The 14522-nt window shown below is 46.4% G+C and overlaps 1 protein-coding gene across 10 annotated transcripts in view; it reads right to left on the bottom strand.

Moving 5' to 3' along the window:
• Positions 1 to 14522, bottom strand: part of pla2g7 (phospholipase A2, group VII (platelet-activating factor acetylhydrolase, plasma)) — a 92852-nt gene that overhangs the window by 10451 nt on the left and 67879 nt on the right. For 9 of the 10 annotated variants that reach the window (XM_073056966.1, XM_073056962.1, XM_073056963.1 and 6 more), the window contains one exon: positions 8281 to 8451. In XM_073056966.1, coding sequence (XP_072913067.1) covers positions 8281 to 8451 — 171 coding nt within the window. Of the gene's footprint in view, positions 1 to 8270; positions 8452 to 14522 lie in introns of all 10 variants that reach the window. The other variant, XM_073056970.1, reaches the window with a different exon arrangement.

The following is a 14522-nucleotide window of genomic DNA, read 5'->3' as shown; positions in this document are numbered from 1 at the left end:
CGGGCTTTTCCCCTTGCTGGTGAAGCAGACTTGGCGCACTTTTGGGACTGGCCTTTATGCCAGCACGCTGGCTATTAGTGAGCCGGTTCGAGTGCGCTAGGAAGTGGGTCGCCACATAACCCCCCCCCCAGAACCGGCGATACACCCCCCAATGTCCACAGTCTGGGCCGGACCCTGTTTGGGAGGTCTGCCTCTGTGCCGCGGTGCCGGAAACTCGACCAGTTGTGCCACGTCCACATGGGCCGGTTTGAGTCGGTCCACCGTGAAAACCTCCTCTCTCCCCCCCAACGTCCAGCACGAATGTGGACCCATTGTTCCTGAGCACTGTAAACAGCCCCTCGTAGGGCCGCTGTAGCGGTGCCCGATGCCCGCCCCTTCGTACAAACACAAACTTACAGTTCTGCTGGTCTTTGGGTATGCAGGTCAGGTTCTGCCCATGCTGTGAAGTGGGTATGGGGGCCAGGTTGCCAAGCCTCTCGCGTAGTCTGCCCAGGACTGCTGCGGGTTCTTCCTCTTGCCCCCTTGGAGCTGGTATGAACTCCTCAGGGACGACCAGGGGTGCGCCGTACACCAACTCGGCCGACGAGGTGTGCAGATCGTCTTTGGGTGCCGTGCGGATGCTGAGCAGGACCCAGGGAAGCTCATCCACCCAGTTAGGTCCTCGCAGGCAGGCCATGAGAGCCGACTTTAGGTGACAGTGGAAACGCTCCACCAGGCTGCGGTTCTGTAACTTGGGATATCCTCGTCTGCCTGCTGCGCCTCCGCCAGTGCCTCAAAGTCTACCCCTTGGGAAAGGGCATGAACGTTAGGGCGAGAGAGCGCGTCCGCCACGACATTGTCCTTACCCGAGACATGCTGGACATCAGTTGTGTATTCGGAGATGTAGGACAGATGGCGTTGCTGGTGGGACGACCAGGGATCGGACACCTTCGTGAATGCAAAGGTAAGCGGTTTGTGGTCCGTGAACGCGGTGAAGGGCCTACCTTCTAAGAAGTACCTGAAATGCCGGATTGCCAGGTATAGCACCAACAGTTCCCAGTCGAAAGCACTGTATTTGAGCTCGGGTGGTCGCAGGTGTTTGCTGAAAAACGCCAGGGGTTGCCAGCGACCCGCGATGAGTTGCTCCAGCACCCCACTGACTGCCCTGTTAGATGCGTCCACTGTGAGGGTGGTAGGGACGTCCGTTCTGGGGTGCACTAGCATTGCGGCGTTTGCCAAGACTTCTTTTGTTTTAATGAAAGCGGCGGTGGACTCCTCGTCCCAGGTAATGTCCTTGCCCGGACCCGACATCTGGGCGAACATGATTCGGGCAGCTGAAGGGAGGAAGCGGTGGTAGAAATTTACCATACCCACAAATTCCTGAAGGCCTTTGATTGTGTTGGGTCAGGGGAAATGGCGGACTGCGTCTACCTTAGCAGGCAGAGGGGTTGCCCCGTCGGTAGTGATCCTGTGGCCCAGGAAGTCGATGATGTCGAGCCCGAACTGGCATTTGGCTGGGTTGATTGTCAGGCCGTATTCACTCAGTTGGGCGTAGAGTTGACGGAGGTGGGACAGATGCTCCTGACGACTGCTGCTGGCTATGAGGATGTCGTCCAAATAGATGAAAGCAAAGTCCAGGTCGCGTCCCAACGCGTCCATTAACCGCTGAAACGTCTGTGTGGCATTCTTCAGGCCGAACGGCATGCGGAGGAACTCGAAAAGGCCGAAAGGGGTGATGAGTGCCGTTTTGGGGACGTCGTCCGGTTGCATCGGGATTTGATGGTATCCCCGGACGAGGTCTACCTTGGAGAAGATCCTTGCGCCGTGCAGGTTTGCTGCAAAGTCCTGAATGTGTGGCACAGGGTAGCGGTCCGGTGTTGTAGCCTCGTTCAGCCTGCGGTAGTCGCTGCATGGTCTCCAGCCCCCTGTTGCTTTGGGCACCATGTGCAGGGGGGAGGTCCATGGGCTGTCGGACCGCCGTATGATCCCCAATTCCTCCATCCTCTTGAACTCCTCCTTCGCCAGTGGGAGCTTGTCCGGGGGAAGCCTTCGAGCACGGGCGTGGAGGGGTGCTCCCTGTGTCGGGATATGGTGCTGTACGCCATGTCTGGGCATGGCTGCCGTGAACTGCGGTGCCAGAACTGATAGGAAATCCACCAGGACTCTGGTGAAGTCGTTGTCGGACAGCGTGATGGAGTTGAGGTGTGGGGCTGGCAACTGGGCCTCGCCCAGGGAGAACGTCTGAAAGGTCTTGGCGTGGACCAGCCTCTGCCTCGGCAGGTCGACCAGTAGGCTGTGAGACCGCAAAAAATCCGCGCCCAGGAGCGGTTGGGCTACGGCGGCCAGTGTGAAGTCCCACGTGAACCGGTTGGAGCCGAACTGTAGCTGCACCGTACGGGTGCCATAGGTCCTTACTGTGCTGCCGTTCGCGGCCCTCAGGGTGGGACCCGGTGCCCTGTTGCAGGTGTCGTAACTCATCGGAGGTAAGACACTGATCTCGGCACCGGTGTCGACCAAAAAACAGCATCCCGACCACTTGTCCCAAACATACAGGAGGCTATCCCGATGGCTAGCCGCCGTAGCCATCAGCGGCGGCTGGCCCTGGCGTTTCCCGGGAACTTGCAGGGCGGGCGACAGCGGCGGGCTTCTGCACACCACCGCTGGTGGTAGAAGCACCATTGTTCGTTGGTCTCCTCACCCCTCCTTCTGGGGCTAGTGGGCTCTGTGGCCGGGCCTGGTCTGGTTTGCTGCTGGGAGCGTGGCCTGATGATTTGTGCGACGGATGCCCCACTCTCCTTCTTGGCTTTCCACAGCAAGTCCGCCCGGGCTGCCACCTTCTGGGGGTCGCTGAAATCCATGTCGGACAGCAGCAGGCGTATGTCCTCGGGCAGCTGCTCCAGGAATGCCTGCTCAAACATGAGGCAGGGCTTGTGTCCTCCGGCCAGAGACAACATCTCATTCATCAAAGACGAGGGCGGTCTGTCCCCCAAACCATCCAGGTGCAGTAAGCGGGCAGCTCGCTCACGCCGTGAGAGTCCGAAAGTCCTTATGAGCAGGGCTTTGAATTCTGTGTATTTGCCGTCCGCTAGGGGAGATTGTATGAACTCCTCAACCTGGGCCGCTGTTTCCTGGTCGAGGGAGCTCACCACGTAGTAGTAACGTGTGTCCTCCGAGGTTATCTGCCGAACGTGGAATTGGGCTTCTGCTTGCTGGAACCATAGGTGAGGTCGCAGCATCCAGAAGCTTGGCAGTTTCAATGAAACTGCATGAACAGATGCAGCGTTGTTCAACTTCGGCCCAAATATCGTTTGGGCCGTCGGGGTCACCAATTGTAGCGGTGTGCTACACGCAGCGCTGAAATAACGACACGGAGTCAATGAACTGCAGTTACAAAAAGATTTTATTCGAACTTCGCAGCCTCGCTTTAAAGCCTTCCTGATCCTGCCCTCCCCGGGCGCGGATGCTGCAGGGGGCACGTATTCACAGTCCCGTCCCGCACGCGGATGCTGTAGGGGGCACGTATTCACAGTCCCGTCCCACGCGCGGGCTTTTCCCCTTGCTGGTGAAGCAGACTTGGCGCCCTTTTGGGACTGGCCTTTATGCCGGCGCGCTGGCTATTAGTGAGCCGGTTCGAGTGCGCTAGGAAGTGGGTCGCCACAGTCATACCTTTCCTGTTTCTCAGCTCCACCCATATGGCCTCAGTAGACAAGCCCTCTAATCTGTCCTGTCGAAGCACTGTTGTAATATTTTCCCTGACTAGCAAAGCCTCCCCCCTCCACCCTTCATCCCTCTGCCTCTATCACGTCTGAAACATCGGAACCCTGGAAAATTGAGCTGCCAGTCCTGCCCCTCCTGTAGCTAAGTTTCAGTAATGGCTATGATGTCATAATTCCATGTGTCAATCCAGGCCCTCAGCTCGTCTGCCTTTCCCACAATACTCCTCGCATTGAAATATACACACCTCAGAAGATTATTACCACCACACACTAACTATTTGTGACTTTGCATGAACTACTAACATCATTTATTTTTACCCCCATTCCACTATCTACTCTGGCACTCTGGTTCCCATCCCCCTGCAAATCTAGTTTAAACCCTCCCCAATAACACTAGCAAACCTCCCTGCAAGTATATTGGTCCCCTTGTAGTTCAGGTGTAACCCATCTCTCTTGTACAGGTCCCACCTGCCCCAGAAGAGGTCCCAATGATCCAGAAATCTGAAATCCTGCCCCCTACACCAGTTTCTCAGCCATGTGTTCATCCTCCAGAGCATCCTACTCTTACCCTCACTGGCACGTGGCACAGGCAGCAATCCGGAGATTACTACCCTTGAGGTCCTGTTTTTCAACTTCCTACCAAGCTCTCTGTACTCACTCCTCAGGACCTCCTGACTCTTTCTTCCTACGTCATTGGTACCGATGTGTACCACGACATCTGGCTGATCACCCTCCCTTCTCAGAATGCTGTGCATGCGATCAGAGACATCCCTGACCCTGGTACCTGGGAGACAACAAACCATCCGGGATTCTCTGTCATGACCACAGAATCTCCTGTCTGTACCCCTGACTATGGAGTCCCCTATCACTACCGCTCTCCTCTTCTTCCTCCCTCTCTTCTGCACTGCAGAACCAGACTCAGTGCCAGAGATCCGGCTGCCGCAGCTTGTCCCAGGTAAGCCATCCCCCCCACCAACAGTATCCAAATCGGTATATCTGATTTGGAGAGGAATGGTCACAGGGGAACCCTGCACTACCTACCCTTTCCCCTTCCCTCTCCTGATGGTAACCCAGTTACCTGTGCCCTGTTTCTTAGGTGTAACTACCTCCTGGAAGCTACTATCTATAAACTGTTCAGTCTCCCGAATGATCCGGAGGTCATCCAGCTCCTGCTCCAGTTCTGTTAGGAGCTGCAGCTGGATGCACTTCTTGCAGGTATCGTTGTCAGGGAGACCGGGGGTCTCCCTGACTTCCCACATCCTGCAAGAGGAGCATTCCAACATCCTGCCTGGCATATTCTCTAGTCTGAACAAAAAAAAAGAAGAAAATCAGAAACTTACTGGAACCTACCCTCACCTCTGCCTGTTTCTCGCCGAAGCCTGATTGAGCCAAGGCCATCCCACTCTGACTCAGTCCACTCCAACGATGGCCGCTGTATATGGCGGTCTTTCTTTTAAACCTTGGCGCGCTGCGTCATGCGCCTGCGCAGTCTAGCCTCTTTACCCCAAGCTGTTAAAGAAAAACGACCTCTCTGCAATGCCTTCAGTCTTCCACTCTCAGCCTCTTGCTGCAATTGAAGAGACTGTCGAAAGTTTTTCTCTCCCTTTTAAACCTTGGCATGCTACGTTTGCACATGCGCAGTCTAGCCTCTTTTCCCCGAGCTGTTAAAAGAAAAACAACCTTCTCTCTGCGGCATACCCTCTTCTCATTACCACCGCTGGTGAGAGGATATAGGAGTCTGAAGGCCTACACTCAATTCAGATTCAGATTATTGTCATTTAAAAACCACAAATGCAATGCAGTTAAAAAATGAGACAACGTTCCTCCAGAATGATATCACAAAAGCACATGACAAAATAGACTACACCAGAAAATCCACATAACGTTTGGCAATCCCCAATCCAGAGTCCGGAGAGGCTGCTGTGTATTAATATCGCGCTACCATCTTAGCGCGTTCCCTGGAAAGGACCTCCAAATCCACCAGACAAAACAAGACCAAAAACTAAAGCTACAAGACCTGCACAAAACCATATAGTTACAACAGTGCAAACAATACCATAATTTGATAAAAAAACAGACCATGGGCACGGTAAAAATAGACCAAAGATGTTAAAAGACTATAAGTTCAAAAGAAACCACCACACAGTTTCTACAAGTCCTCAGGGTCCCGATAGACTTGTCATCCCATGCCGGTGACGGAAGGGAATACCCCGCTATGGACTTCCACGGTGCTGCCCGACTCAGCCTCGCAGGTGCAGCACACAATGGAAGCTCTGTCAAAACCAGCCTCGCAGACACATCACACATTGAAGGCGACCTGACCGCAGTGGACTCCGAGTCCGTCGAACCTCCGAGCCTCCGACCATCCCCTCCGGCACAGCTTCTTCGAGCACCATTCTCTGCCGAGCGTATTAAGATGCCCCCGCCAACAGCCATCGGCAACGCGATCCCGAGGACCGGGCTCCTGTTCTTCTCAGCAGAGACCCGGACCTCACAGCCGCAGCAGCAGCAACGAAGAGGGCCTTCCTGGAGATTTCCAGATGTTCCTCCTTGCTCCCACGTCTATTTTTCATTAGATTAGGATTGTGCATGGCACCCCGCTTAACAAATAACATATCAGCTCCGGAGTGCCCGCTGCAAGCTGCGTTGCGCTGTCATCTTGAAATGAGATCAATGCTATAGAAACATCGTTTTCCTTTTAGCTATCACATTTCTGGATGAGCCCATGACACAATCTCAATACAGTATTCCCTTTAACATGTATTTAGAAATTTATAGTAATTTTGTCATTGCACTGTACTGTTGACACGAAACAACAAATTTCGAAAAGAGAATGATACTAAACCTGATTCTGATTTTATAAACTGGTGACTGTGCACATTTAATCACAAAGTTGCTCTTTGGTTTACCTATTCCTCTGTTAATGAGGTGTGAGGTGAGAATGATAGCCTTTGACATCAAGGCAGCATTTGACTGAGCATGGCATCAAGGTGCCCTGAATAAAATGGAGTCAATGGGAATTAGGGGGAAAACCCTCTACTGGTTGGAATCATACCTGACTCAAAGGAAGGTAGTTGTGGTGGTTGGACGTCAATCATTTCATCCTCAGGCCATCACTGCAGGAGTTCCTCAGGGAAGTCTCCTAGGACCAACCATCTTCAGCTGCTACTTCAATGACCTTCCTTCCATCATAAAGTCAAAAGTGGGGATGTTCACAGACGATTGCATAATGTTCTGCACTATTCATGACTCCTCAGATAGTGAAGCAGTTCATACCCAAATGCAGCAGGACCGAGATAATAACCAGACTTGAGTTGACAAGTGACAAGTAAAATTCAAGCCAGGCAATGACCATCTCCAACAAGAGAGGCTCTAACCATTGTCCCTTGACATTTAGTGGCATCACCATCACTGAATCTCCTACTATCAACATCCTGGGGGTTACCGTTGACAGGAAACTGAAGTGATCTAGCCATATAAACACTGTGGCTACCAAAGCAGGTCAAAGACTAGGAATCCTGCAGGGTGTAACTCACCTCCTGACTCCCTAAAGCTTGTTCACCATCAACAAGGCTCAGATCAGGAGTGTAATGGAATACTCAGCACTCACCTGGATGAGAGCAGCTTCATCAGCAACTGAAGAAGCTTGTCACCATCCAGTACAAGGCATCCACTTGATTGGTACCCTTTCCACAAGCATCCAATCCCCCCCACCATCAAACAGTTGCAGCAGTGTGTACTATCTACAAGATGCACTGCAACAACACACCAAAGTTCCTAAGGCAGCACCTTCCAGACCCACAACTACTCTAATCGAGAAGGACAAGAACAGCAGATACCTGGGAACACCACCACTTTGAAAACCCCCTCCAAGTCACTCACCATCCTCATCTGGAAACATTCCCTCCCTACCAGCACTGTAGACCTTCCAATCTGATTAATTGAGGAATTCCACTACTACTGGTAATGTTCACTGAGCAGGATCTGTGAAGAACACTACCGATTCCCGTGACTAAGATGCTGCTGAAGATTCCAGCAGCATTCTACAGATGCTTGTAAGCCTAATGAATAGCACGTGTCCACTTCATTTCTGATCACAAAATCTGGGCTTTTGGGCTTGAGCTTAATTCTGGCTTAAAATTCTGGAGTTTGACTTAGATCGCTGTTATTTTGAAACCAGATTGAAACTTACACTTCTGCATACAAAACTGAAAATTTGTGAAGGGAATGCTAAGTACATGGCCCTGGATATCAAGGAATTGGGAAACTTTTTATTTGATTAGGATTAGTTTTATATGTGGTGTTGGATTAATGTGTTCTTCAGAAAAAGCAGATATTTAAAAAGAATATGTTCTACCAAACTTCCTCCAACTAGGACCTTCTCAATTTGAAATTATAGATGACAATGCTTGTTTGTGTAAACCAGTAAAGATTATTTAGTTCAAATATTTGACTGCTTTTGACAATTATTTTCAACCATCCATGCATTCTATAAATAATTAGAAACTATTTAGCAGATATAATCAACTCATAGTTAATATAGTTTACTGATTGGCTTAATTTACCTATACTTACAGTTACTCACATGATAGTTATCATCTTTCGCTGTACGGTGTTCGAATCAAGTTGTTTAATTTTCAGAATATTTGCAAGCCACTGGAATTTTTCAGAGTTGATGAACAATATTGGCTTCTGTACCTTTTCATGAATCTCATCTTCTAGAGGGAACATCCAAGTGTCTAATGCCACTCCACAACTGTGTATAGAAGAAAAGTGCAATGCAATTTAATTAATAAATACTCTTTGATGTACATCAAAACAGTCGTTTATAAAACAGTTTAATATTAAATTGCTATTTGTCACTAGATACCTCTTTTGATCAACTGATCAATCAAGGTATCTCTTCTAACCAACTGAAAGAAATTAAAATATTTTATGGAGCAACTCAGATGGAAGAGATAGGCCATTCCTTGGTTAAAACTCATCACTTAGTAATTCTCTTACTGCACTTTCATTGTATATGATAACTTTCTCTTATTAGATTCTGACTACTTCATGTAAAAGAAATCATTAACTTCTACTTATATTGGTTGATAAACTAGTCATAATTAAAATAGGCTAGAAGTAAAGAGCACAAAAATAAAGCAGCTTATGTTGAATCTAATGAAAGCTATTGGGTCACAACTGGAGTATTTCTTCCAGTTTTTGCTTTAGGAAGGATGTCAAAGTTCAAAGTAGATTTATTAACAAAGTACATACATGTCAGCACATATTACCCTGAGATTCATTCTCTGGCATGCATTCAAAGTAAACGCAATAAAACCCAGTATAGTCAAGAAAAAACTCATACAAGATGGACAAACAACCAAGGTGCAAAAGGAAACAATCTGCAAATACAATAAGAAAATAAACAAAATAATAATAATAATAATAATAATAATAAATAAATAAGCCAAAATTATCAAGAACATGAGATGAAGAGTCCTTTAAGTGAGTCCAGAGGTTGTGGAAACAGTTTAGTATTGGGTGAGTGAAATTATCCCTTCTAGTTCCTGATGGTTGAGAGATAATAACTGTTCCTAAGCCTAGGGGGTGTGGTTCCTGAGACTCCAGCACCTCTCCTGATGTCAATAGTGAAAAGAGAGCATGGCCTAGGGTGGGGGTGGGGGTGTGTGGTCCTTGATGATGGATGCTGCTTTCTGCAATAGCTGTCTTTGTAGATGTGCTCAATGCTGGGGAAGGATTTTTCCTGTGATGGACAGGGCTGTGTCCACAGCTTTTTGTAGGCTTCTCTGTTCAAGGGCACTGGTGTTTCATTCCTGGCCATGATGCAAGTAGTCAGTATATTCTTCACCACAGATGTTAAAGTTTTAGATGACATACTGAATCTTCACAAATTTTTAAGATAGTAGAGGTGCTGCCATGTTTTCTTTGTAATGGCACTTATGTGCTGGACTCAGGACAGATCCTCTGAAATGATAACACCGAGGAATTTAAAGTTGCTGACCCTCTCCACCTCTGATCCCTAGATGAGGACTGGCTCATGGACTTATGGTTTCCACCTCCTATATTCAATAATCAGCTTTTTGGTTTTGCTACCACTGAGTGAGAGGTTATTGTTGCAACAACATTCAGCCAGATTTTCAATCTCCCTCCTATATGCTGATTGGCCACCACCTTTGATTTGGCCTACGACAGTGTTGTCAGTAAACTTAAAGATGGCACTGGAGCTGTCCCTAGCCTCAGAGATACAAGTATAAATTGAGTAGAGCAGGGGGCAAAGCACACAACCTTGTGGTGCATCTGGAGATGATGCAGAAAAGATATATTAGTTTTAAGAATAGGAGATGCCTGCTACAAGGTTAATCTGGAGAAGCTGTTTTGGGAGCAAGTGGTGCAGGAGAAAATTTGAGAGATATACAAGATCTTAGTAGGTATATTTTGACTGACTAGACAAACTGTTCCATTAGTAGATGATCAAGGGCCAGGGACAGAGATTTATAGTGATGAATAAAGAAAGATACTGGATATTTGTTTTAAAATTGACAGTAGTTATGAGCTGGAACTCAATTACTTCAATGTTGGTGAAAACAGTCAAAGGGTAAAGTATAACATACTCAAGAGAAAATAATTTGTAGAGCTATGGAACTAGTTCAGGGGAATGAAACTGGCTGGATTTCTTAACAAAAAGTCAAGAGTAATGTGATGTTCTGAATGGTCTGCTTTTATGTTAGAACATAGAAACATGTATTAATGTATAATGAAACTCCTTACCCTTCACCCTCAACCTTTGCTATCTTTAATTAAACTACATGTTTCCCTTGGTTTACTCACTTCCCATTTTCTGTGGAATTATTCTTGTTGGTCTCTTTGCTTATTTTATAATCCAAATAAATTTCTGTCTACTGATGTAAATTTATATGCCATTAATATGTCATGGAGTTCCACCATGCAGACAATGCTGGTATGTGTACACACTCCAAGACAGTGTTAAATGTCATTGCTGATACCTTTAATAAAGCACTTGAGAGAATGCATTAAACATATGGAGAGAAAAGTCCTCTCTCAACCTGCTTCTGCAGCGCAAGACTCTTCATAGTGAAGATTCCATATTAGCAACTACTTCTCAGTGAAGGCAAATATCAATGATGAAATTCAGCAGTGCCTCCTGTCCACCATCACAGACCAAGGAAAAGAATGTTCAAAGACTAGGATCTCAAACTTGGCAGACTAAGCTCAGTCTGCCAAGCATCAGTGATCACTACCCATGGTACGTGCCTCAAAGCACTTAAAATAAATAATAACAAGCCTCTATTTGCAAACGTTTCCAGTTCACTAACATGTATTTGTCTATAATCAGAACCCTCTCCCAAATGACTACCTCCAGTATGATACCAAGCTGTAATGACCAGACTCTATTATTCACCTACCAGACTGCAGACTGCCAATGCAAGCATTCCACTGCAAGATATTTCCTAGAGTCAGAGAGAATGCTTCCCATCCTGTCCAGTACCACCTGGAAAATAATGCCTCATATGCTAAGATGCTGTTTATCAACTTCAACATGGCATTTACTACAATAATTTCTCAGGAGCTGGTGGGTGAACTGTCCTTGTTGGATGTCAGCACCTTTCTTTGTAATTGGATCTTGGACTTTTTGGCAGAAAGACCACAGTCAGTCTGCGATGACAGCAACAACTCTAGCTCCATCACACTGAGCACCGGTGACCCTAGGGCCGTGTGCTCAGTCTGCTGCTGTTCACGGTGCTGATGCACGACTAAACTGCTAGATCCATTTCAAACCAAATTAATCAAGTTTGCTGATGACACAAGAGTGGCTGGCTCATCAATGATGATGAGATGGCATACAGAAAGGAGGTGGAGCGGTTTGGTAGAATGAGGGAGTGCAATAACTTGAGTCTCAACGTGGACAAGACTAAAGAGATGATTGTGAACTTTAGGAAGGTGCAGGCTGACCACTTCTCACTGCACATAAACGACTCCACTGTTGAGAGAGTTAGGAACACCAAGTTTCTAGGAGTGCAAATAATGGAGGATCTCACCTGGTCCCTCAACACCACCTGCAGTCAAGAAAGCACAGCAGCATCTCCACTTCCTGAGGAGACTGAGGCAAGTGAGGCACCCCCCACCATTCTAACCAATTTTTATAGGAGCACCACTGTGTCCTGACCAGCTCCATCACCGCTTGTTACAGAAATTGCAAGGCATTTGACCACGAGACCCTGCAAAGGATTACGAGCTCTGCTAGAGAATCATCAGAATCTCTCTTCTACCTAATCTGAGATATTTATTGGGTGTGCTATGTACACAGGACCCTTAACATTGACAATGATCCTTCCCATCCGTACAACAATCTCTTTGACCCCCCCACCATCAGGCAGGTGGTACTACAGCATCAGGGCAAGGATGGATAGGATGGGAAACAGTTACTTCCCCAGGTTTACTAAACTTCCTGCCATCACCCAGGTCCCATCACTTATGAAGTGCCAGTCGCGTTTTACTGTTTACTTTTTAATTTATGTTGTAAATGCACCTTATTATTTGTAAATGTATTTGTGGTAATATTTCTTTATGCATCGTGCGTGAGTTATATGCACTGTGTTGTGCACCTTGGGCTGGAGGAATGCTGTTTCAGTTGGCAGTATTCTTATATACGGTTGAATGACAATAAACAACTCCTTCAATTCTTAGTTTTTCACCACTCAAATGGTGAGGAAACTTCCAGGAAGGACACATCATCACTCTCTACAACGGAAACACATGGATGGCAAGAGCATATAGTGGAAGGAGTGCATGACATTGCATACAATTTACCCATCTCCCCATCCAATACTGACCTACCCCAACTGAGGCAGAATTGTGGACCCTGCATGGAGTTTAGTAGCCACCTCAGAACCTACAGCACAGTAACAAGCACTTCTGACCCAACGAGCCTGCACGAGATCAATTAAACTACTAATCCGTACATCTTTTGGAATGTTGGAGGAAACCAGAGCACTCAGGGGAAACTCACACAGTCGGGAAGGATGTACACACAGACAGCCGCAGAACTGAACCTGGGTTGTTGGCATTGCACTAACCACTGGAGTCTGGGGCAATTTAACAGCTCTTGATCACTATCATTTTTCAAAAATGAGAAGATTGATAAGTGAATCTAAGTGAATGCTAATTGACTCAATTTGTAAACTAGAGGAATTAAGATGTGAGCATTCTGTATTATTATTCATATGGAACAGCAACATTGGAGACCTGCAGTGACAAAACAGAAACTATTTTCAGTTCCTTGTTAGAGGAACAGCACCTAAAGTAATAAACTGGTTGTCCGCGTGGTGTGTTGGAGAATTATCAAGCCCAGCACTAGACTTGCAGCTTAAAGCAACAGGACAGGCGTGCCAGAGACTGCAATGAATTTAAGATATATACATTCTGTAATACATTATTATTCAAATGGAACACTATTATCAGACATCTGTGGTGACAAAGCAGGGACTATTTTCAGTTCCTCGTTAGAGGAATTGCAACTAAAGTAATAGAGTGGTGGGCCGCATGGTGTGTTAGAGAAGTATCATGTCCACCACGAGACTTGCAGTGTTAAGTGTGGAAGGGTCTGCCAGAGACAGCAATGGAAATAATTAACACACACAAAATGCTGGTGGAACGCAGCAGGCCAGGCAGCATCTATAGGGAGAAGCACTGTCGACGTTTCAGGCAGAGACCTAATGAAGGGTCTCGGCCCGAACCGTCGACAGCGCTTCTCCTTATAGATGCTACCTGGCCTGCTGCATTCCACCAGCATTTTGTGTGTGTTGCTTGAATTTCCAGCATCTGCAGATTTCCTCGTGTTTGCAATGGAAATAATTAGTCTGCCCTTTTCCTTTAAAATGGCTTTCGTCAAGCACCTTAATAGTAATAGCCAGTGGTTGGTCAAGGTTAATTGACATAATTGTCAATAACTATAATTCTTTTTCCCCTCCATATTCTTTGCTTTGCAAATTTCTATTCATTTTGCTTCCTTCGTCTGGGTCCAATGATCTCATCACAATAACTGATTGATGCTTGGTGAACTTGGTCTCATAGGTTGATGAAGATGATTTTAGGAGACAGGAGTTACACAAGATGTGAACATCCTGAAGACTAAAGCTAACAACTGAGTAAAGATAAAAATCATTTAAACATTACACACATTTATTTTCTGAAAGTTATCATTTATTTCTCAGGCACATTTACACCATCTTAAATCATTGGGACTTTCGGGGAGATAACAATAGTTATTGCCTGAAAATATTAATCCTATTTCTTTCTCACTAAAGATAGTACTTGAACTGCTTGGTGATTTTTCCTTCATTCCAGCCTTCTAACATCTATAACATGTGTTTTGAGGAAATCTACATATACAAGAAGTAGAACCTGTTGTTTTTTTAAAAGATACTCAAGATATGATGATTTCACTATCATATACATTGTTTAAAAGTGCTGAATATACTTCTTCTAGCTAGAAGTTGTAGATCCTGAGAATGGTCTTGCCTTTAAATGTTGACTTATTTATTCCTCTCCATAGATGCTGCCTGACCTGCTGAGTTCCTCTACCATTTTCTGTGACAATATGTATTATTAAAGTTCAAAGTAAAATTGATTATCAGACTACCCACACATCACTAAGCACAACCCTGAGGTTCTTTTTCTGTGGACGTACTTAGAAAAAGAATCACATGGTTGTAAGTGGTGACATGTAATCTTAGCATGTTAAAATGAAATGAGGGAAGTTTTGCTTTTAAATGAATACATCAATCATAGGCATAATTAGAG

The sequence above is a fragment of the Hemitrygon akajei genome, chromosome 9 (genome assembly GCF_048418815.1).
Source record: "Hemitrygon akajei chromosome 9, sHemAka1.3, whole genome shotgun sequence".
Taxonomy (NCBI): Eukaryota; Metazoa; Chordata; class Chondrichthyes; order Myliobatiformes; family Dasyatidae; genus Hemitrygon; species Hemitrygon akajei.
This window is presented reverse-complemented; position numbering and strand designations above follow the sequence as displayed.